General features: G+C 34.4%; 1 protein-coding gene across 3 annotated transcripts; it reads right to left on the bottom strand.

The window, feature by feature from the left end:
* Nucleotides 1-4,646: 4,646 nt before the first annotated feature.
* On the bottom strand, nt 4,647-24,858 carry DEPDC1 (DEP domain containing 1; the record flags this gene model as incomplete). 3 transcript variants are annotated; one of them, XM_080803021.1, is made up of 12 exons in its annotated part: nt 4,647-6,765; nt 7,451-7,636; nt 8,987-9,163; nt 10,902-11,074; nt 11,534-12,385; nt 13,675-13,815; nt 16,779-16,826; nt 18,237-18,367; nt 18,777-18,895; nt 19,341-19,497; nt 22,642-22,907; nt 24,765-24,858. In XM_080803021.1, the coding sequence occupies 12 exons, from the start codon at nt 24,810-24,812 to the stop codon at nt 6,625-6,627; spliced, it is 2,439 nt and encodes an 812-aa protein (XP_080659147.1). In that variant the 3' UTR covers nt 4,647-6,624. The 3 variants fall into 3 exon arrangements, with proteins under 3 accessions (XP_080659147.1, XP_080659146.1, XP_080659148.1); XM_080803020.1 differs by having other exon boundaries at nt 4,647-6,759; nt 24,765-24,812; XM_080803022.1 differs by lacking the exon at nt 11,534-12,385 and having other exon boundaries at nt 24,765-24,812.
* Nucleotides 24,859-25,522: the final 664 nt, after the last annotated feature.

Below are 25,522 nucleotides of genomic sequence, written 5' to 3'. Positions count from 1 at the left end.
TGACAGTGATGTACAACTTTCACCAATGTTGTTCAACGTAGTACTGGAAGTCCTAGCCTCAGCAGTCAGATAACAAGAAGTAATAAAAGGCATCCAAATTGGCAAAGAAGTCCAATTCTCACTCTTCACAGATGACATAATACTCTGTAGAAAACCCAAAAGACTCCACCAAAAAATTGCTAGAGTTGTTATAGGAATTCAGCAAAGTGGCAGAGTATAAAATTAATGCACAGAAATCAGTTGCATTTCTATACACTAACAATGAGGCAGAGGAAAGAAAATTCAAGGAAATCTATCCCATTTACAATTGCACCAAAACCCACAAGTTACCTAGGAATACACCGAAGCAAAGAGGAAAAGGATCTATACTCAGAAAACTTAGGACACTTATGAAAGAAATTGAGGAAGACACAAAGAAATGGAAAAACATTCCATGCCCATGGATTAGAAGAACAAATATTGTTAAAATTTTATGCTACCCAAAGCAATCTACACATTCAGAACAATCCCTATCAAAGTACCATCAGCATTTTTCACAGAACTGGAACAAACAGTCCTAAAATTTGTATGGAACCAGAAGAGACCTCAAATAGCCAGAGGAATATTGAAAAAGAAAACCAAAGCTAGAGGCATCACAATTCTGGACTTCAAAGGGGTATTACAAAGCTGTAATCAAGACAGTAGGTATTGGCACAAAAACAGACACAGATCAATGGAACAGAATAGAGAACCCAGAAATGAACCCCCAACCCTATGGTCAACTGATCTTTGACAAAGAAGGAAAGACTATCCAGTGGAAAAAAGACAGTCTGTTCAACAAATGGTGTTGGGAAAATTGGACAGCCACATGCAGAAGAATGAAACTGGGCCATTTTCTTACACCATACACAAAAATCAACTCCAAATGGATGAAAGACCTAAATGTGAGACAGGAATCCATCAAAATCCTAGAGGAGAATACAGGCAGGAACCTCTACGACTTTGGCCACAGCAACTTCTTGCTAGACACGTCTCCAAAGGCAAGAGAAACAAAAGCAAAAATGAACTATCGGGACCTCCTCAAAATGAAAAGCTTTTGGACAGCAAAGGAAACAGTCAACAAAACTAAAAGGCAACCTCTGGAATGGGAGAAGATATTTGCAAATGACTTAACTGATAAAGGGCTAGTATAAAAAATCTACAAAGAACTTATCAAACTCAACACCCAAAGAAAAAATAATCCAATCAAGAAATGGGGACTAGACATGAACAGATATTCTCCAAAGAAGACATCCAAATGGCCAACAGACACATGAAAAAATGTTCAACATCACTCAGGATCAGGGAAATACGAATCAAAACCACAATGAGATACCACCTCACACCAGTCAGAATGGCTGAAATGAACAATTCTGGAAACAGCAGATTTGGAGATCTGGAGAAGATTTGGGGACATCTTGCCCTCTTACACTGTTGGTGAGGATGCAACCTGGTGCAGCCACTGAGGAAAACAGTATAGAGGTTCCTCAAAAAGTTAAAAATAGAACTACAGTATGACCCAGCAATTGTACCCGTAGGTATTTATCTAAAGCATATGAACATAGTGATTCAAAGGGGCACATGCACCTTGATGTTTATTATTTATTTATTTATCAGAGAGAGGGAGGGAATGAGAAAACATAAGCAGGAGAAGCAGCAGGCAGTGGGAGAAGCAGGCTCCCCACTGAGCAAGGAGCCCAATGTGGGACTTGATTCCAGGACCTTGGGACCATGACCTAAGCCAAAGGCAGATGGTTAACCAACTGAGCCACTCAGAGGTCTTGCACCCCAATGTTTAAAGCAACAATGTCTGTAATAGCCAAATTTTGGAAGGAGCCCAGATGTCCATCAACAGATGAATAGATAAAGAAGATGTAGTATATGTACACACTGGAATACTACTCAGCTATCAAAAAGAATTAAATCTTGCTATTTGCAGTGATGTGGATAGAACTAGAGAGTACTACGCTAAGCAAAATAAGTCAGCTAGGGCAAGACAAATACCATGATTTCATTTATATGTGTAATTTAGGAAACAAAACAGATGAACATAGGGAAAGGGAACTCAAGAAGAAAATTAAGAAGGAAGCAAACTATAAGAGAGACTGAACTCTAGGAAACAAACTGAGGATTGCTGGAGGGGTGGTGGGTGGGGGAAGGGATCATTGGGTGATGGGCATTATGGAGGACACTTGATGGAATGAGAACTGGGTATTATATGCAATTGATGGATCACTAAATTCTACCTTTGAAACTAATAAAAATATTTTTAAAGGATATGAGAAAAAAGGTATGGAACTTTGTTCTGGCATGCAGGAAGTTACTTGATCAATTTGAACATTTTGAGGTGTTTTCAAGATTCATTAAGGTAAATCCATAGCAGTTTAAATTTATGGCTAATTTGGCCCTACTAGTAAAGCACAACCCAATGCCCCATGTATTAGACGCTCTATTCTTCCTGATGGTAACATAAACTATTCCCAGCTCAGTGAGGTCCAAGGATTGTTTGGTTTACTGCTTTCCAGTTATTCTTTTTTATTTTTTAAAAGATTTATTTACTTATTTATTTGTGAGAGTGAAAGAGCGTAAAATATCAAGCAGGGTCCTTGCTTAGTGTGGAGTCTGACCCAGTGCTCAATCTCAAGACAGAGATCAAGACCTGAGACGAAACCAGGAGTAAGAAGCTTAACTGACTGCACCACCCAGCTGCCCCTCCAGTTATTCTTTTGTTGGCCTTTTTGAATAGTACTCAACTGACTTCCTTCACCTCTGACCATGCCAATTATTACTCAACAAATTCTTTAGATTACTCTGCAGATCTCTTGAGCTTTTTGTTGTTTTGCAGCTTCCTCAGTCATCCTGAACTCTCCTCTAGTTATTAAATGTAGTGAGATGCTGGGCTTCATTTGGTTCTCCCTTCCTTCACTGAGGCCTGGCAACTGCCTCCAGGTGGTAATCTAAGGGCAATCATAAGGCTCACCATGTTCAATCATCATAGTCCCATATTACTTACAGTCCAATGTCTAAAAACAGCTCTTTCATATACTTTGATTTTTTAGTTGCTTACGGAAGAAAGGACAATTCAAAGATCAACTAATACACGTGAATCTACACTCTGATACAGATATTTCTATTTAAAAAAAAAAACATTGTTTTTATAATGAGGAAAAAAAATCACTGCTTTCACTTGTCTTATAAATTCTGCATTTCCTCAGTGCACATTCTGAAATTTTCAGGAGATAACAGGTAATCTGTACCTTTCTCCCCCTAGTTCTTAGAAAATAAGACTCTCAGTTAATAAAAAAAGCTAATTTTGAGTAATAAAAGATTCTTAGTTGCTCTACTTGATTGTATTCAGAACTGTTAAGTTTATTCTAGTGAAATTGACTTTATTTCTTTTTATTTAGAATTTAATATTAAAACTAGCAATCCTTAATTTTCTGTCCTTAAAAGACTTCAATGCCACACACACACATACTCTCTCAGTCTATCTTTAGAATCAAAGAGTGGTATATCTATTGGAGAGGTACACAGATTGTTAGGATGTAAAATTCCAAACTATCTTTAATTCCACTAAATATGAGGTCAAAATGACTACCACTGATAGAGTAGAAACATACTGTGAAATACGAAGGCAGAGAGTTGGTAGGAAAGGAGTTTTAATTAGCAGAGATCTTGTGAAGCTCAATATAAGGAAAGAGGAAAGGACTGGGAAGGTGAACATGGGCTTGGCTCAGTTCAAGATTTAAATATATTGGCTCTTTTGATTTTCAAAACAACTTGGTTAGGTGCATGTTATTATTCAAATTTTATAGATGAAGAAATTAAAGAGTTTAAGTTTCCCAAGGACAGAATGTAGTCAGTAGAAAATGTCACATACTCTCCACTTCTAAATGTTACATAACTGTCCTGGACAATATGTGGGGAGAGTGGATCATTATAACACAACCATTAGCAGAAACAATCGGGGATGGTTGGTGGCAAGAACTACAGTTTATAAAACAACCAGACATCTTTTGATTTGGTATAACCTGCATATCATCCTCCCCATCCTGCTTTACTCTTAGCAGTTGACTTTCTTAGTTCCTAAGAAACTAAAAGCAATTAGAAGAGAATTTCTGTAAGCCATCAACATCCATTCAACCAATCTATATTTGAACTTAAATACTCTGCCTTTTTTCTGACAGTATGCAAAGTATGGAATCTGTCCATGCTCTAGCTGAAGGCTAAGCCCTTTACTGTATACTGCAACCCATGTTTTCATATACTCAAGAATATTGCTTCTAAAGATATTCATACTTTCCTTCCTCATCAAATTTTCCCTTCATACTAGGTTAAAATTTTTCAGCCAGTGTGTACAATCAGAACTTTCATCTTCTAACTAAACAATAGTTTAATAAGACTCAATAATTGTTCACAATTTTGTTTGGTTCATGTCTGCCTAAAGAAACTCAGAGGGCACAAGACTATGTGTTTTGCTAAGATCTCTTCTAGTGCTAGAATTTGAGGTAATTCTAACAATAATTGTTAATATTTAATAGAGTGCTGTTTCTAGACTAGACACTGTGCTGAACACTTGCATGTATTATATTATTTAATTCTCACAATTCAAAAAGAGAGATAACTATTATAATCTTTATGGTATAGATAAGGAAAGTAGAACTTAGAACAGTTAATTTGTCCAAGGTTACATAGTAAATAGCACAGTAAAATTCAAACCTGACTTCACAATTCATGTTATTAAATTGTTACACCAATTTTGTAATCTCAATTGCATGTACACTACTGCAGATGAAAAGTTACTGACTTTATAATATTTTAATATCAATGGATACAAAAACAAAATCATTAGAAAATCCACAATAATTTTTATCTCAATATGCAACAGGATTCACATAATTACATATCTCTTTAAAAAAAATCTTATTTATTTGAGAGAGAGAGAAAGAGAGAGAGGGGACAGTGCAAGTGAGGGGAGGGGCAGAGGGAGAGGGAAAGAGAGAATCTCAAGCAGACCTCACATCCAGTGCAGAGCCTGAAGTGAGGCTATATCTCACAACTCTGAGATCACTACCTGAGCTGAAATCAAGAGTTGGGTGCTTAACTGACTGAGACATCCAGGTGCCCCATTATACATCTTTAAAGAGGAAAATTTTAGCATATAGACACCTTGGAAAAAGATCTAATTTGGTCCTATAGTTTTATAGCTAAGGGCAAAAGATAGGAGTTATCATTTTCTGTCCAGGTTTTTAATAAAAAGTAGTAATTTCAAACGAAACATTGCCATTTTATAGTACATTACATTGAGATATCAAGTTATTGAATAATAAGTGTCTATTACATCTCTATTACATATCTTTACACATAAAGAATGGATATTAAATAATCTTGGAGTAAAATATGGAAGAAAAACTGCTTCAAGTTTGTATTTAATAAAGCAGAAATATGAATAACCTTGTATTAAGATGAGAAGCATTTATAATTTGCATTTTCATCCAATGAAACAATAAAGCCAAGCTTGGCATTTGCTTAAATGCTTATAAAAAGTGTTTAGGGACTGATTCTTAAAGTTGGCTGAATACTGGAATCGCCTCGAGAGTTTGAAAAATACTGACGCCTACTGATAAAAGGTAGAGCCTGAGCATTACTGTTTTAAAACTTTCTAGGTGATTCTAATATGCAACCGTTTGAAAACACTAGCTTAGAGAACTGTTCCATAACTAAAGAGGTCAGTCTTCAGCTGAAGGACATTCCATGACTTGATTTCAGGGGATATACTGTTATTTTAAGTATCTGAAAGGTATTTCTCCCTTGATTAGAAAATACATAAAGGAAGAAATTTTCTATTTTATTCATCATTTTCTCTCCCTATTTGGAATAATAAAAGGCACATAATAGTTGCTAAATAAAGTTTTTGAATGAATACATGATTGCCTTATACTTCTTTTACACCATTATCTTCTAGTAGATACATGAACATAAGAATGCCAAAGATATTTATTGAAAAATTGAATGATTGAAGCAGTTTTGATAAGCGTTTAAAGCAAAGTGAAGACTTACATGTACATATTTTAAAAACACACACATATATATAAATAGATCAAAAGTAGAAAAAGAACATACAAAAGAGTGCAACATTTAGCATAGAGAATTCACTGAGTTTTCCAATATTCTTCACATTCTTTTACTTAGGAACAAGAATAAACAACTAAACAACTAGTACTTTAGCTAATATTCATAAGTACATGTACAGATAAAGTTAATATTTTTTTAAAAACAGAATTACAGCTTAATCTTGACATGTCAGTTTTCAAAATTCAAGTAAGTAAAATTTTAGCACACACCATAATAGCTTTTACAGGTGCTGTATTAAAAAAAAGATTTCTTGTTAAAGTATCTGGTACCACTTTTGTTATTTGTTCTCAGTTGATACCTATTAGCTTCTTAGCAGTCTTACACTGATAAAAAATTACTTTGGTACCTCTTTATATATTTTTCTTAGAAAAATCTTATTAATAAATAGACTTCTATTTTAGAAGCTAGATTCTTAGATATGGCTTCATTTACCAAGGTTCCACAGGTATTACACTGTAATTTTTAATTCAGTTAGTATCTTAGACTACGAAACTTTGGTTTTTTTAAAATTAGCATTGGTTGTTTGATTGTAGGTTTGTCACCAAAAAGGACTGCTTCACTCTCCGTGGTTGGAAATCTTTTCTGATATATCAAGGGATATTCCTTCTGAAACTTAAAAATGAGGTGAGAAATTAGAGGGTATTTTACATTTATTATCCTAGCTGAAGCCAGTGTTCAACATAAGAATTCAGTGCCTTTCTCAAACATGTATTTCAGAAGTGAGTATCCTTTTAATTTATCCTTGCCTTTCCCTTTGCTTTCTCATATATGAAAGGTATAATGTAAGATTTCTTAGATCCAAGTTAGCATTAATATTCTAGGATTCTCTTCTAATGTGTTCTCCTCCTAAATTCCAGATCTTCTATCTTTTCATTTGTAACACCTGTGAAGGTCATGATGATTTAGTATATTTCATATTTGAGTATCTCAGACCTGGAATTAAACTTACCAGAATCATGTTGTTACCAGATTTTGATGGAGATTTAAAATTCTAAATGGTAATAATGAGTCAGTAAAAGTTATATATTATAATAAAAATATTTTAATTGTTCTCCCAGGCTAATCTAAACTATAATTATAAGAAGGAAGAGTATCTGTTATTATTATTATTATTATTTTTATTATTTAAATTTCAGGATAAAGAGTAAAGCCAGGAAAGTAGGGTATATACATAGCCCATATATATAGTATCTAAAATCTAAAATATTAGGAGAAATTAGATTCTTAATTTTATTAAATAACAATCAGCAACAGCATAATGAAAATATTATGATTGAGAACTTGTTCATTCTCTTACCTGTTTTAGTTTTTTCCTTTTCTCCTTTAGAGGCAAACTCTTGTTTTTAATAATATTCTCTAGAAGTTCTGTAATTGCAGCTTGTGAGGTAGACACTTTTTGTTCATCAAACTCCTGAGCACTAATCTGCTTACAATATGAGTACGTTGGCAAAGGAACAATCAGTCCATCTCCAGGATTTTTAATCTGTTGTGAACAAAATGGTATAGTCCAAGTCTATCCTGTTCATGTTCCTATTTGCTAAGGGTTCTTTCGATGAGACTTAGTATCTATTAATTTGCTATCAAACATTTAATACTTTAAGAAAACTGTATTATGCAGTAGAGTAGCAATAAATCCCAGGATATAAATCCCAGACCCACAATCTACTAGCTTTGTAGCCTTGAGCAAGTTATTCTACTTCTCTTGGTCTGTTTCCTCATCTGTAAAATGGGAATTACAAATGTTAATGTATATAAAGTGCTCAGCACAGAATAAGTATTAAACTCATCCATTATCATTACTGCCATTAACCATGAATTTTATTCTTTTAACTACAAAACAATAAAAATCAAAATAATGCTTTAATTCATTTTAAAACATTACTGTTCTGACATGGTAATAATATTCGTCTACTGTTTTTGAGGTGTAGGAGCATGAGCAGATACTGTATCATCTGCTGATAACAGAAGGAAATTGTTAAGGATAATTATAATAAGCCAGGGCAATATTAGAATGGTACATGTGGGAAGAAACATACTATGAAATATAGGTGCTCGGCAGCCAAAAATTGAATATAACAGACATCTTGTTTTTGGTTACTCAGCATTCCTTCTCTCCTTCTTTTAATAGTTGCTTCCCATTCCAGCTCTAGTATCCTCATCCCCCACCCTGCCCAATATTTAAAAAAAATATTTATTTATTTGAGAAAGAGAGAGAGTGTGAGAAGCAGAGGGAACGGGACTAGCAGATGTTGCACTGACTGTGGAGCCTGATGTGGGGGCTCGATCTCACGACCCTAGATCATGACCTAAGTCAAAATTAAGAGGCAGATGCTTAACTGAGCCACCCAGGTGTCCCTGCCCTCACTTTTTTTGAAGAGCAGATTCTCCTCTAATCTATATAGAGCCAGAGTGTGGCCCTATCTCCAATGCACTTACCCTGAACCTACTAAAGGATGTGTTTTTAGCCTAGACTGTCCAGAGGCACGTAGTAGTTGCCTTGTGAAGAACTTTTCAAATTGGTAGGTAAAGCGGTAGTTCTTTTTCCTTTTGGATTAAAAATGCAAGTCTGTGACTTAAGAGCTTTAATCAGCCATATGCCCTCTATCATGTGAAGGAGCCATTTGTTAAATGTAGGACCAAAATGGAAATAAGAGATGAAGAGATGAAAACAGTTTTATTGCTATTTGAGTCCCCAGATTCTGTCTATATTCCTGACTTTTAGAGGTTATTTATGTGAGCTAATAAAGACTTCCTTTTTAATTAGGCTAGTTTGAGATGAGTTTGCCACTTGGAACTGACTAATGCAGAGAATTTTAAGATTTACAATACATACATAGCCCTTTTTTAAGTAGTCAAGATGTTTATCCACTGCAGTCTGTAAGTAAGAGGGTACTTGAAGAATTTCCTGGTGATGATCCATTAAGAAAGAAACTAATCTTGCAGCAAGAAGCTCATCAAGATCCACTTCTTCAGCACAGCATAGCACACACCGAGAAAAAGTGTGTATCATCTAGAAACATATTAAAAGATGTGAATGTAAAAACCTAAGCTTTTATATAAATAAGATATCAGGAATTTCTGGGTATCATGCTAAAGTACTGAGATAAAGTGATAAGCAGACTTCAGCTTAAAAATGAGGACAATTAAGTACATTAGAAAGGTAAGAATATATTAATTCTTTTTAAAGTACTTTTTAAGTATTTCCTTAATATAATTCCAAAGGATTATAAAGGGCTTAGCTTTTTCTTTAATTTTGTCACAATTTTATTGGTAAATACCATTGGTTCCATTAGTAACATATAGATATGTCACTTAAAGAATGTCAAAGAACAATGACTTATTACATTAAGTTAACCCCATAAAACACAAACTAGAAGAATACATAACATCATGTAAACATTAGTGATAATGAGGTTGGTACCATTTATTTAGCTTTTGAAATTCTGGAAAATAGCTTTTAATCTTTATTCTGTCAGTTTTTAAAGACAATACATACATTTTTCAATTCCATCACAAGGAGTCTTCAAATCCTGGGGTAAATTTTGTTTCAAAAGTCATTTACTCTCATTCATATCCATATTATCCACTAAGTATAAGACACTGAAACACATACCTCATTCTAAAATAGTTATCAGAATTCTAAGTATTTAGCATATAATAGATGAGGAACATATTTACTGAATTGAAATATTTTTGGTTTTATTCCTACACGTCAGACATGTTTTCCTCTCCTTCCACGACTGAGTCCTCAGCTTTTTATTCATCCTTCCTAGCTTTATTAGAGCTCATTTATTCTCAAAGCTCCAACTACTACTTCTCTCCAAATAATCTGCCTTCTGACCTAATCTTTCTTCACCAAGCTCACATTTCTAATAGTCTGTTGGATAAATTTCACTTGGATGTCCTATAAACTCAAACTCAAAAAGTATAAAACTGAAATTATTTTCTTTCTACTCATGTCTCTCAAAATATATTCCTCTATAAACTTCCCTATGCTTTTTAATGGTGTCACAATTATTCAAGAATAATTCTTCCTTTTTAGATTGGGTCTATCATTGCTAAAGAACTGTCCTTAGTGAATGGAAGAATAGAACTCAGCTCCAGATTCCTTGCTATAAGAAAATCATTTGAAGCTGCACTGAGGAAGTGGCAGCTCTTGAAAAGAGAGAGTGAGTGAGAGATTAGATACTATTTTAAGAGTTCATTTCAATCAATATCTGGATAAAATGCTTCTACCCTCATCCTCTTATGGAGTCTGAGACTGCTTTGTAGTAGTTTGTCCCAATTTCTTGCCCACAGTGAAATGCTATCCTAATTCACATATTTCATCAAATAAAACTTTCCCACTACCACAAGATTTCTATTAATTCTCTCATTTACAAAGTTTTAGTGCCCTTATGCTTTTAACCGTGCTTATATCTTCTCTTTCTTCCTCACCAAACAGAATTTGTACAAGGCAATGGAATATGATCTGATAATCCAGGTCTGTCAATATGATGTGTTAGGAGTGAAGAGGCAAAGTGCTCAGACAAGATAAAGATCAGGATATGAAAGTTTAGCATACTGGGCACAAAAGATTAATGCACCAACATTCTGCTACTAAGAAAGATACTTTTAAGAGCCTTTCTATGCTAAGAATCTAGGATTTTGAGACCACAATATCACTCAAGTAGTGCTTTTGGGTGATTTGCTTTTCTTTTTTTAGTGTATGAACCAGGGCTTATTCTTTCCTTAAGAAATCAACTTACCAGTGATCTTGTACCCATTGCATCATGAAGTTGGGGCATATCAACATTTTGACTCATTCGGGAAACCATGCGCATTAAAAGTTGAAGCTTTCTACGATTTGGTGGGGGAAGTAACAAACAACATAACTGTAGTGCATCGATGGCAACCCTCTCTAAATGAGGTTGCAGGAAACCTAAAAGGCAAAATTATACCCCACCCCCCAAAAAAATCATCAATGACACTAAATTGCTTTCATACTACGAGCATATACAATTACATGAAGAATACAGTTATATAAATACTAAAATAATATTTTAGTAATAATTTCTTTTAACTATCCCTAGAAATTTCCACATTGCTCAAAAGCTGGTAGATTCTCATTACATTCTTCATAACCTATTTGAGTATTAACATCCTTTACCTACTACAAATAAAGTGACTCAGAATAAGTTAAAATGAGGTAAAAGAAAATAAGTGCTTTAGGTAAGTAGAATAAATCTTGGTTATGTCATGACAAAGTCTTTTGCAATAAAAACATTTCCTTTTGGAGGAAAAATACAAAGCAGTTTCAGAGAAGAAAAGACAGGTAAACAAAACACAGTTAGTAAACACTAAAAGTTAATATTACATGCATTGAAAGCATCAACCTTACTTTGTGTGCCAGTCAACACAGAAGAAGCTGGAGGTAAAGAATTTCCTGAAAGTTCTATCGTACTTTTGCAGAGTCTTTTATTGATTGTTGTACTAGACTCTCCGAGTTCACTTTCCATAGCTGTTTGTACACTTGTGCTGCCTTGTCCGAGATTTGGTTTCATGATAATTTCAGCCACTGGCATATTGATAAAACTATTCCTTCTTCTACTAGTTCTTAAAAGTAAACTCTGAGATCTACAAAGCTGTTTTGACTTGCATTTCCCATTACATAACTCCTCTTGGTCTTGAACAGTCAAAGTAGAGGTTCTCTTAAAACCAACACAGAGTGGCTTTTGATTACTCTCCTCTGAATGAAGATTCATTAGGGATTCCTGTTTGCTCTTAGACTCTAAAAACTGCTTATTATTTTGTCCTTCTATATTCAGAACAGATTGATGGAAGGCATTGAAGACCTCTTTACTTGCACTCCCTGGTAAGTCTATAATTCCTTCTAAAGAATAGCACCTTGGTTTGATGTTAGAGGATAGAACATGCATATTACTTAAGCCTATTAAATTATGACAACTTCCTCCCATTATGTCATTAGCACTGGCTCTTCTATTTTTAAAATTAACTAGCTGCATTTTCTTAGCACATTTTTCTTGAAATCCTTGATCACTTATCTGTAGTCTCTTAGTAGTATCTGATTCTTCTTTGTTTTTGTCTTTATGAAGCAGACTGAGAAGAAGACACTCAGTTGATTTGAAGGAATTCAAATTGTTTAAGCGAAGGATTTTTGAAGACTGTGGATCATCTTGGATTTTATGTATCCCACTGGGTCTATCTGAAACTGTGACGTAGCCACAAACAACTACCAGGAAATGAAACAAAAATTAAAATGCAACTGTGTGACAGTGGGCAAAAATAAAACAAAAACAATAGTAAAGTTAAAAAAATAAAGCATCACTATAGTATATATTGTTAGTATAGTACAAATAGCAGTTGCTTAATTCAGAAGCCACTTAAATAGGACACATGCAACATTCAGTTACAAAGTGCAAGACTAGAGGTTTTCCAACTTGTGACATAAATAACTTTAAAGTTTATTTCAACAGTCTAAATTATAATTGAGTCAAATACATCAAAAAAACTGGTTTCAGTCTATGAGTATTAGAAAGCTCTTAATTATAAGACAACTATAGTATAATAAAACTTATATATTTGGTCTTTGTCTCTACTACCTGGTGTAGTGCTTCTAAGAGGCTTGGAATTTTCAGAGTGACAGGAGTCTTTGTTATTCATAATGCACCTGTTTGAGTACATCCGAGTTTATGCTAATGAGGTGACTTAGGACTGGACGAGAAGGTTGGAATTTTCAGCCTACCTCACACCTCCTTGGAGAGGGGGATATGTGTTGAAGACTGAGTGCAGTCACCAATTACATACCAAATACATTTAATCAATCATGCCTATGTAATTAAACCTCAATTAAAACTCTGAGGTAACAAGACTAAGGGAGTTTATGGGTTGGTGAGCATATGGACATGGTTGGGAGGATGGCATTCCTGGAGCGGGCATGAAAGATCTGCACAGCCCTTACTTCCATATCTTGCCCTATGTACTTAACACTTTCATATGGCTGTTCTTGACTTGTATCCTTTAAAAAACTGGTACTGATTAATAAAGCAGTTTCCAGAGTTCTGTGAGTTAAAATCAATCATTAAATCCAAGAAAGGTGGGAACCCCCAAACTGGTAGTTGGGCAGAAGTATAAGTAAGCCTGAGGACCTCATTTATAGACAGCTGAACGGAGGGCAGTCTTGTGGAGGTCAGCACTTAATTGGTGTTTACATTAACTCTATGGTTAGTATCAGGATTGAAGGATTTTGTGCCTAACTTGTGGGGTCTAGTCTAATTTTGGGTAGTCAGTGTCAGAAATGAATTGAATTGTAGGGCACCAAACTGATGTGGAGAACTGGTGTTGGAGTGACATCTTTAAATTGGAAAACAACATAACAGGAACCAGAGTATTCCCAAATTTTAAAATAATTCATAGCTTGCCACCTTTATATTTACCTACACTTTTTGATCTTATAAATTATGGAAGACTTGAAAATGTTAATAAAATAAATTTAAATAATAAGTAAAAATCCATACATACCCAAAATGCTTACAAATAATTCATAATATTCGAACGTAAGCAGAGGTTCAGGGAGCTCTAGAAAATAATCTGCTATTGTTCTGAATACATCTCGTTCAAATCCAACATAAGTTGGATTATTCATATCATTACTTCTTGGCCCTAAGACACAGGAGGCAAAAAAAAAATTGGCAAAATTTATTTTATTTCAAATAAAAATTTTAAATTTTAAAAAGTATAAAACTTGTATTTCATGAAGGAGCTAAGTTTAACAACTTCTGTCACAACTCAAAAATCTGAAGAGTTGTGCACATCTCATTCTTTCTTATTATGTTTTCATTAGAAATCACTACAAGCAACTACTAGCATTTTGTTTTAATATTTATATACTTGAAAATTGTCTAGAGGGCAAAATTTGAAATACATTTTATTTTTAAAGATTTTATTTATTTATTTGACAGAGAGAGAGATATCACAAGTAGGCAGAGAGGCTGGCAGAGGGAGAGGAGAAGCAGGCTTCCCGCTGAGCAGAGAGCCTGATGTGGGGCTCGATCCCAGGACCCTGAGACCATGACCTGAGCCGAAGGCAGAGGCTTAACCCACTGAGCTACTCAGGTGCCCCAAAATATATTTTAAAATATTAAGGCTATTTAATGAGATTTTATTGCAACTCATTTTATAAAACAAAGAATATTTAGGTAATGCAAATAATCCTTCTAAATTCTCTTTTGCAAATTTACATTTTCATGAACAAATTTTGCCTAACACAAAGCATGCCCTTAATGAATTTAAATAATGTCTTTACATTGCCATTTCATTAGCTTAACGTTCTTAAAAGAATCATTCGGGTTTGTTAGTATTTTACTCAGAAATAAAATCTGATCTCATGTTACAGATGAAAAAAGGGAAGCTCAGAGTAACTTGCCTAAAATGAAAGAGCCATTGGTGGCAAAGCTAGGATTAGAACTTAGAGCAGTGTAAGTGAGAGCTAGACCTGGGACCTTGAGGTCTAACAACTAAAGTATGCTCTATGGATTATATAATCAGAATCATCCAATATGCCTATTAAAAATATAAGTTCCTCTGTATAGACCAGAATTTATGGAGGCAAAGCTAAGAATTACTGACTTAGAAATGTTTGCTTCTGGCTAATTTAGTAGTTTCCAAATGCTGATCTGGGAATCTTCACTCTAAGAATCTTCTGAGGTATGTTGAATCAACTGAATTAAACCACCTAATGAATCAACCAAATCAGAATCTTTGGCTAGTTTCACTAGTTACTGTAATACCCAATCAGGTTTGAGAGTCACTCTTCTATCTATTCTTTTTTATTTTATTTTATTTTTTTTTAAGATTTTATTATTTGACAGAGAGCAGAAGCAGGGGGAGTGGCGGGCAGAGGGAGAAGACGGCTCCCCGGAGAGCAGGGAGCTCAATGTAGGGCTCATCTGGGATTATGACCTGAGCCCAGGGCAGAAGGTAGATGCTTAACTGACTGAGCCACTGATGCTGTTCTTTCAAGTTATAATCTTTTTCTTCCCAAACCCAAATAATCTCTCTTACTTCTCTGTCTCCAAACTTTTGTATTGTCATACAAATGTGAGCACATGCACTGAAAAAGGATTAAAGAAAAAAATCACACATATTTAATAGCTTAAAGGCTAATATGGATTTACATAGAGCAAAATAAACTTCTCCTTAAGGAGGATAAGAAATAGTCTCAATATGTAAAATATAAATTTTGATAATCATTACAAAGTTTTCTAAGACAAAATACTTTTACTAGAATTAAAATACAGAATTTATAGTTCGAGGATCTTGGTTTGAATGCATAGCTCCTTATATTATCAGTAGACTTTCAAAAGCCTTATTTTCTCTTCTGGAAAAAAAAATGGGATAGTATATTAATCACTGATTCTTGTATGTCATAGGATTACTATAGGGATTAAATAATGACTACAAGTCTAAATACTACCTCTGGCTAGATATATTATTAATTTGGAATCTAGTAAATTATATCTTTGGTACCATTTAGGTATAACATAGACTGGTAAGAAAGAGAAGAAAAAAAAATCCCTCAACATGAGATATCAGAGAAATCCTGAAAGTGTAAGTATCTGGGTTGCTAACCATGAGCCAAGTATGAGGCAGAAGGGCAGTTAGATGGGAGAAGGTAGAGAAACTCAAAAATCAAGCTTATGATTAAGATCTTTATTTCAATTTGATAAAGAAAATATTTCTATCACTTACATTATTTACTTTATTGCTATTTATTCTGTTATTTTGTCATATTGACACCCAGTGGACAACAAGGGAATATATACCTATCTTGAACTTTATTAATAAAATACTCATTTCATAAGAATGAGAAAAAACCTTTTGTAAGAAAACTATCAAAATATAATTTAATTTAATGATTTAGAAGCACATATTTCTGCATATTTTAAAACTGATTTTTTAAGCAATTAGGGTCTTCTACTTGAACTAGGGTCTCAAATTATAAAAATCAGTTATCACTGATCATTATGGAAAAAACAACATGCTAAGAAAAGTGGTTTGCTGATTAGTGACAGATCATTTTTTTCCATAAATATAAAAGTCCCATTAATATATCTGATGGATATATTATGTATATAATATGTATATATCTGATGACAAGCATGTCATGAAGCACCTCAGTGTTGAAGCCTTGTACTAATGGCAAGGGGACCAAAGTAGATTTTATGAGACTATTTCTGATTGAACCTTTCCTGCTTGTAAGAGCTATATTACTTACAGGTTGTTTACGATTCTAGAGGCCTCACTAAGACAACTGATGTATATTATTCCTAAAAATTCTGTTAACACCCACTAACCTATGATTTTATGATATATGAAAACTGAGCCATACATGATAAGATTGAATTATAAAACCAACATCTTCGTAGAAAAAGTTAAGGACTCTATTCCACGTGCAAGGAAATGTAATAATTTCTACTAGATTGTCATTTAAGCATCAAGAGAAATTGGCATACTCTAAATTTATCAGGACCTCTATGAATTATTTAAAAAATCTCTTTAGTTCTTGTTAAATACTATGAATATAAAACACATATATACATACATATTTTGCATGGTTAACTTACAGTTTGCTAGGCACTTCATGGCAGATAAGACCCAATGAGGAAGGTCATCTATACAAAAATATATTTACACTATTTAGTAAATCACACAATTTTTATGATAGTATATTAATACTTTACACTTACTATATACATATAATTATACCCACACACATATATGCATGTATATCTATATATATGCATGTATGTATATACATGTATATTATCAAGATTAAAAGTTATTGTATTTTTAACAAGGCATAAAGCCAAAATAATATTTTAAATACAAATTTAAAACTTAGAGATCTTGAGTTTGATGGTTTCCATGATACATAAAACAATTAGTTATCCCAAAATTGAGGATACATTATTTTGGTGGGGATTCATAAATAAACAAATGTTCATCCTTGTCCACTGCTACCATGTTTTCTTTATCTTCATTTCCATTCTAATTATAGCTATGCTATTTGAATATTACTGCCTGAGTGAGATCTATGATTGAAATGAGCTATATTTGAATATTAGGGTGCTTTCACAGTGAGGCTTACTTAAAATCTATCATTTGTCACTAACTGAAATATGCTGCATAAAACCTTGTAGTTTTTGACACCAACACAAAAACCATACATACACTTGACTTGAAAAGTTTATGGTTATAAAGAACGGAAAGTCTGAATAAGAGAATATACTGTTAAGTATGTGATTTTAGGTAATGAAAGATGGGACTGGACCAAAGCCATATGCATAAACAACATGACTTTTAAGTTTTTGCTTTTTGTTCCTACAATTTAAGCCTTAAAGTTCTTGCCAACAGAAAGAAACTCAAGTAATGCATGCCACTTAACACTGCAGGCAGCAGTTGATTATAAAAAATGAGTTAACACTTTGAGATTTATTGATAGATTTCTTTAAGTGTTAAGTTTTGTAATGCATCTGGCTTGAATTATATCCCTAATTTTTCCATCTTAGATCTAAAATCAATATATTATATCTATATATATAATACAAAGCTAGTAATCTTTAAAATATTGGCTTTGAGAGTTTGGGCTTATTTTATTGTGTGTTACCTCAGTTTTGCTTATATGTCTTGACCTGTGTAAATTTATATGTAACTACTTATATAAGCTCCAGGAAGTCATGGATCATTTCTCTCTTGTTCATCACTAAATCTTTAGCATAATGCCTGGTACATTGTAGGCCCTCACTAAAATGTAGTTAATCAATAATTTTATTATATTTGCATACTTTCGGATATCTAGCCCTACCACTTAAAAAAACATGCATAAGTACCACTTAGGGGCAAAAATAATAGTATGAATAATATTCACTTAAAATGACTACTAAAGCACCTATGATAAAACAATAATCTCCCCTTGATGCTCTCTCAAAGTATTCTATTTTCTATATTTTTAGTCTTTCTGCACCCCCACTATAGCTGCAACCTATGCTAACAAGATTCTAACTTCTTTTATTGATACCAACCTGATTTGTCTTGTAGTATAACTATTCCATGTTTACTTGTATTGGTCATGTTGTACATTACGTATTGAGGAACTACTTGCTTTGGATTTATGAGTTCTTCTAGGGATGGCACACCTAAAATAGTTTGTAGGCTAAACAGAAGAAAGAAGACAAACTTCTTTTTCTCCATAAAATAAATGGAATAGGATATAAATATGAAAGAGTATTAATGGCAAACAAAGTATTCAGAGTATTTCTTTTCTTAAACCAAACTTACAAGGTTTATATTTAGTATCCACTTTCAAATGTATTTATCTTAGTAACCTTGAAAGGATTCCAGTATAAGACTCCAAACTATATGTATAACTTTGATTCAAAGAAAAAACAAATCATGCTGAAAACATTCTATTTCTACTATACTAGAACTATAGCAAGAGCATTTATTAAGAAACACGTATAGGTTAAATTCTAAGCTTTTTTGCATTTGTATATCTTGATAAAAATGTCAAGTTAACATTCTAAACACCTCTAGAACTTGGTTAGAGCTTAGTTTTAGCTTACTAGATCAGAGTAATATGTCTCCAAACTTCTTCAACATCTTCCTGGCTTATTTCTCTATTATAAACTGAGTTTTCTTGATCTCCATTGATTATTTCATGGTTCATTTCCTCTACATTTTCCTGGAAAAAAATTACTTTGGTTTAATGTTATGCTCAAATTAAGGAAATATTGAAGTGACACAATTCCTAATATTTTGTAATTTTATTGGCAAACAGTCCACAATGAAGCTATAAGGTATCACCTAAAGAAATAATGTTAACATATGGTAATAGAGCTTTTTGGCTTTGTAGCTGCTCCTACCACGCTCAAATCAATTTAAAACAAAACAGACTTAAATTATACAAATAGTGTTTCAAGTATGTCTCACTACCATATTTATTATTGTTCCTATGCATTGTATTGTTCTACTGTAAAACAATTTTCACACGTTTTTGGAATACAATGCAGATTAAGAGACTTCAGTACTGGCTTCAAATATTAAAGATTTATATACTTTAAATGATTTTATAATTAAGTACATGGTAGTTATATTTAAACTAATAATTAGCAAAAGGGATGTTTTACCTGAGAGAAATGTAATCCAAGTTTTTTAGGCGTTCTACGAGATAAATTTCGTAATTTAAAAATGCTATCTTTATCTTTGGAAAAGTTTTCTATGCTGTTTTTTCTCAATTCTGGATGCTTTCGTGGAAGACTTTTAAGCGGAGAATTTGCAGGAAATCTGGTTTAAGAATAATATGCAATTAAGTAATGTAAGATCAGAAACAAATTTTTAATGCCTGTTTATTTAAAATAAAAATCACAAAAGAAATGAATTTATATTACCAAGGAATAAAGATTCTACATAAATCGATTTTCTCATTAAACCTTTAAAAAATATCTTAATAGTTTCCTACTCTCCTTAGTATACTCTACATATTTAACTTTATATCAGCATAATTTAGAGGTATTATTGGGATCAATTCTGTTGAAGAAGGAAATAGTTCCATTTTTTAAATCTCTTTGACAAGCTATCTATAATTTATATATATTTCTGACTTTTATTGACTGTGCATATTCTAATTTCCAGATCTTGGTCTCTGTTACTCCTTTTGATTATAATGTTTTCCCCCCTCCAGTGTAATAAAGAATATCTCAAAGATACAGGAAATAGTATAGATAACATGCATGTATGTAATCTTCAACCAATGCAATTGTTAATGTTTTACTAAAGACTTCATTATTATTTTTTTGTTAAGTGAAAGAAATTCTTTGCTTATTCTATTTCTTTCTTTCTGAGGGAAGCCATTAACTTGCATTTAGTGTTATTTCCTTCTTGTTCATGTTTATACTTTTTTTTTTTTTAAAGATTTTATTTATTTATTTGACAGACAGCGATCACAAGTAGGCAGAGAGGCAGAGAGAGAGGGGGAAGCAGGCTCCCTGCTGAGCAAAAAGCCCGATGTGGGGCTCGATCCCAGGACCCTGGGATCATGACCTGAGCCGAAGGCAAAGGCTTTAACCCACTGAGCCATCCAGGAGCCCCCATGTTTATACTTTTAATAAATATTCATTAACAATATGTATGGTTTTGTTTTTTCATTCTATAGTATCGTACACATTAAATATATGCATAAGTTTATAGTGACCTCAGAAGTTCTTTTATATTCCACAGTCCTAAAATATTTTTTATATTCCTTCATAAGAATTTTATTTTCATATTTAGGTATTTAATCCATGTATAACTTATACCACGTTCCCATATACAGTTGACCTGTGAACATGGGTTTGAACACTTACACACAGGTTTTTTAAATCAACGCAGTACAGTATTATAGAAGTGTTCTCTTCCTTATGATTTTCTTAATAACATTTTCTTTTCTCTAGCTTACTTTATTATAAGAATACAGTTTATAATACATGTAACATACAAAAATGTGTGTTAATTGATTACATATGTTAATAATAAAGCTTCTGGTCAATAGTAGGCTATTAGCAAAGTTTTAAGGGAGTCAAAAGTTATATGTGGATTTTTGACCATGCAAGGAGTCAGTGTCTCTGATCCCTGCATTATTCAAGAACCAACTGTATGTATGGGTTTGCTTTTTCAGTACTTAATTGTTTCAATTTAAGTTAAGCCCAGGTATCATATATGGCAATTCTCCCCTCCTTGTTCACTTCAAAACTGCCTTGAACTTTAGAACCTGCTTGTCACATTCTATAAAGGAATTATATGGGATTTTGAATGAATATGCACTGAATTTAGGAAAAGTGACTCTTTTATTACACTAAGTCTTTTCATTCATCAACAGGATATCCTTCTCCACTTACTACCTTCTATACAACTTTATAATTTTCTCCAGTAAGGTCTTCACATTTTTGGTAAAGTATATTTATAAGTACTTTATAACCTTATTACCATTGTAAAAGACTAGAGGCAGAAAGATTAGTTGAAGAATTACACAGAGTTCCAGGTAAGAGAGAAAAATGGTCTAACAAAAAGAACTGTCAGGGTGGAGAGAGAAGTGGACAGAGAGCTACTGAAGCAGTATAACAGACATGGTTTGTTAATTAAATCATATTTAAAGGGGAAAGGAAAGGAAAAGAATCAAAGCAACTACAGGGAAAACAGTATCATTCATCTAGGGATAGACATTAGAAGACAAAATTCAGGTTAAGACATGATACTGATTTTTCTCTTTGTTGTATCTGAAATGCCTGATGGGCAAAAAATGGGTCTAAATTTCAGAAGATGTATTTGGGTTGGAAATTTTAAAGTTAAAAGGAAAGTAGGTGAAGACATGGTAAGAGATTGCCCAGGGAGAGAGGTGAAGTAAAGATTAAGTCTAAGACCTTAAGAACCAGTAACAGTGATAGAATGAATAATAGCAAAGGAGCTCACAAAGGTGACTAAGCTATAGTTAGGAGAGGAGGGATTTGTAGAATGTTCTACAAAATGAACTATTCATATGCTTGTTATTGCAATTCACTTGTACAACATAAATCATCTTTGATACAGAGGCAAAAATCAACTTCTAAGACATTTCACTTGAAAACTACTAATTTTGTAGAGGAAAAAAGCATGGGTATTAGAATCCAAAGACTTAGTTGAATGATAAATGAAACAGAACCCTGTGTGCATGAGAGAAAAAGCAATTATGGTGGCCTGAGGGAGTCAGAAAGGCTCCACAGAGAAAGCTGCAATACAACTGACAGGAGAACAAATGTATTTACTAATCTGACAAATGTCTACAGTGTTTCAAGGTGGAAGAACATATATCATACATATGTAACAAGATTAAATGAAACATGATCTTAGTTTCCTTATCTGTAAAAATGAGCTAATATTTATCCTGCTTAAATAGTCTGGGGATTAAATAAGAAAACATGTAAATCATAAAGCAGGGCTTCTGATACATGGTAAATCCTTAATAAATATTCCTTTAACCTATGGTATATTTCTTCTATTATTTTAAGTTTGCTATTATTTATTTTATCACATGTATTCTTAGACTATATAAGATTATATGTTACTTGAGGGCAAGGACCTGTGAGAATTTGTCTTATAGTTCCTCAACCCATGAAACTAAAGGTTAATAATAATCTGTTCTTGAAATGTTACAGCTTTCAGAATATGAAGAAGTGATAATATCTCACTCTTTCATCCCAATACCTATTTTATTTTATATACTATTTAACATTTTACAAGTTTTAATTGTGCAGCAACTAACTTTAACTTCTAAGTGCTTTTAATTGTACTAAGAGCAGTAAGTTTTATAAAAAAAATTTTCTTCTGAAGAAGCTGCAATTTTAGTAAAAGCATTATAGAAATGGAGTTAAATTTTGTTAAGTAATTCAATTTTGTAGCTACTTGTCTGTTCAGTACCTGAATAGCTGACTGTTGTCATCGAGATTTTCTGATCCCCATCTGCCTTTGATATCTTCAATTACATGATTCTTAAGAAATTTTCTCAGCAGTTGGAGAGTCTGTTGCCTTGTAACTTCAGGACCAAAATTGTTATTATTTCTTAATAGGTCATAAAGCCAATCCACTGCTTCTTCTGCTGTAAAACAATTGCCATATTTTTTAAAGTGCTGCCTGTGTTTTCGTAGAGGCATTCCTGCTCGAAAAGATGTGGTAATTTCATTCCACTGCAGAAAGAAAATATATTTTTTTAAATTAAACAACAAAAATTAGATATCTTACTGACTTGAAACAAAGTAGACAAAGAAAATTATTTTATTCACAACTGATTGTATCATAAACATTAAGGATCATTCGTTAAGAAATCATCTTATTTACTACAGAAAATTTCAGATCTTATATTGATTTCTCTTTATTCTAGTATTGTAGTAATACTTCTTTGTAATAGTTTTTGACTAAAAGCACTTAACGGTCTGGTTGGCTTACTTAGGAAACCTGCAAATAATGAAGAACTGCAATGAACCTGCCTCTTAGTCTTCAATACAGAAAACATTCCTTTTTTTTTAAAAGTCTCAACTAATATTAGTAAAATGCTGGTAGCATTTGTGTCAGATACTACTTTACATTCATTACTTCATTTTCATTCTCAGAATTCTATCAGTAGGTACTATTATTATCCCATTTTCATATAAGGAATATGAAGCACAGAGAGATTTAATAATTGGACCAAAGTCACCCAGCTAAATGATGAATCCAGGCACTCAAACTCAGGTTTGATTGACTCAAGAACCTGCATTCATAACTACTATGCTGGTCAAATAAAATTCATGGCAGGCAGTAGTTTTACTGGAAGATACCTTTAATGTTGAAGTACCTTATATATTTCTCATATGAAGATTCCCATAGTGAACATAGAACAAGAGGGTAAATTAACTAAGCTTTAAGTCCATTGCATATTGAATAACAGTGGTGCACCTAGGTTTTAAAAAGATACTCGTATTTTCCAAATTGTCCTCAAATAACCCAAACTTTCAGGTTTGTGGTAGCTATAACACTGGAGTACCAAGGTGGTGGTGGTGGTGTAAAGTTACACACATCACTCTTCAACTGAAAAATCCTGTATTAGAGTCCAAGAAATCTGATTTATAACCCCCAACTATCCCACTACAAGCTATGTTATCGGTTATCTAACCAATGCGGCCCCAACACCCACAACACAATAATTATTCTTTTCTTCCCACCACACCTCCCCATTTCATACATTTATTCAAGAAACGTATTGAGCTCTGACTTATCCATAGGATCTATAGATCACAACACACTTTCATATACGGTATCCTCTTGGGATATCCTTTAAGGTGGGTGTATACATTATTAGCCCGACTTTACCAATGTGGAAACTGAGGCTAACGTAAGTTAAACCACTCTTCTAATGTCACGCACCCAGTGGCACTGGACTCTCTTGGATTGAGAATCTAAATGCACAAAGACATTGTATAAGAGTACAAACCCAGTGACTACCAACGGTGGTTCCCGTTGGGTATCTTAACTGTTCTGGGCTTAGTTTTGAAATGGGTAGCTGTTACCTAATGCGATTACAATCGGTAGATCCTGCATTAAATTCTACAGACCCAGCAAAACGAAGCTGTCACATTCGGGCTGTCCCCATTCTGACACTACAGGGTAACAGAACTCTTTCTCAGTTCTTCTTTAATCCTGATCGGGGTAGAGAATCAGATGTGGGGAGTGGCTAAAATCGGAATATTCTATGACTTTCCAGGGCACGCCGACAACTGCAGGCACAGGAGTCGCCTAAAAAAGGCTAGTGTGTGATGCGCAAACCCGGGGACGCGACCCTTTGGACTTAACGGCTCACAGCCCAGACCCTCAAAGAAGGGGGATAGGCGTGTCCCGCAAGGGTTTCGCGATGCCTAATTCCCCTCAGTCTCCTTTTCAGGGAACCAAGGGGCTCTGGGATCCATCTGTCCTCTCAAGAAGACAAAAAACAACAAACGTTCTCACGTAAAGGTGGTGGCGGCCATCGCTGCGGCTGGCCAAAGTCTAGCCATTCCGGGCGGTCTTACCAGTTTGGTGGCCCGATAAGGCCCGGGAGGCACACTCCGACTCTCCATTCCGCCTGGCTGGCCCGGGAGGTCTGTCAGCGGCCGGCGCAGTGCATGGCGGCGTTGGACGATACGGCAGCCCGGTGGCCCCGACGGCTGCGTGACTCTGCACAACCGTCGGCCGCGCCGCGGATTTGAATAGCGCAGAGGGCTGCGCTGATTGGCCGCACCTCGAAGTCACGTGCGCGCCGCCAGGACCCGGCCGCAGTTGGTTTGCGCCGCGTTGCCGCTCAGTGTCGGGGCGCGAGCGGCGGATGCTTGGCACCGTGTAGCCAGCGCGGGGGCCGGGCCCGTGGGACGGGCTCTGGGCCTTACTCGGCTGTTCTGGAGCTGCTTCTCCCTCTTGCGGTCGCAGGCGAGGCGGAGCCGTGTTTCCACACTCAGAACCGGTGAGGCAGTTTAGCCACAGACTGGATGGTTTGGAGTCCAGCCTTTGGCTTTAGGGAATTTGAAATTTGAAAACAAAAAGAAAAACAAAACCCCAAGCTTTTTCTACCTGGCCCTACAGGATCTCCAGCAGTGGTTAGCATGTAAAACAAAGCACTTCTGGGGCGTAGCTTTCACCTGACAAACCCCTTGGTTTTGCGTCCGTAAAGCTTCCTGGGTGTATGTTGCGGTGCGGTCATCCTGGTACATCTTAGCGGGGGGCCATGTTCCGTTCTCCCCAGGGCAAAAACGTAGGTTATCCCCTCTCTCCTTTAATTCCGTGGTAAAATGGA

The sequence above is a fragment of the Martes martes genome (assembly GCF_963455335.1).
Source record: "Martes martes genome assembly, chromosome: 4".
Classification (NCBI taxonomy): domain Eukaryota; kingdom Metazoa; phylum Chordata; class Mammalia; order Carnivora; family Mustelidae; genus Martes; species Martes martes.
This window is presented reverse-complemented; position numbering and strand designations above follow the sequence as displayed.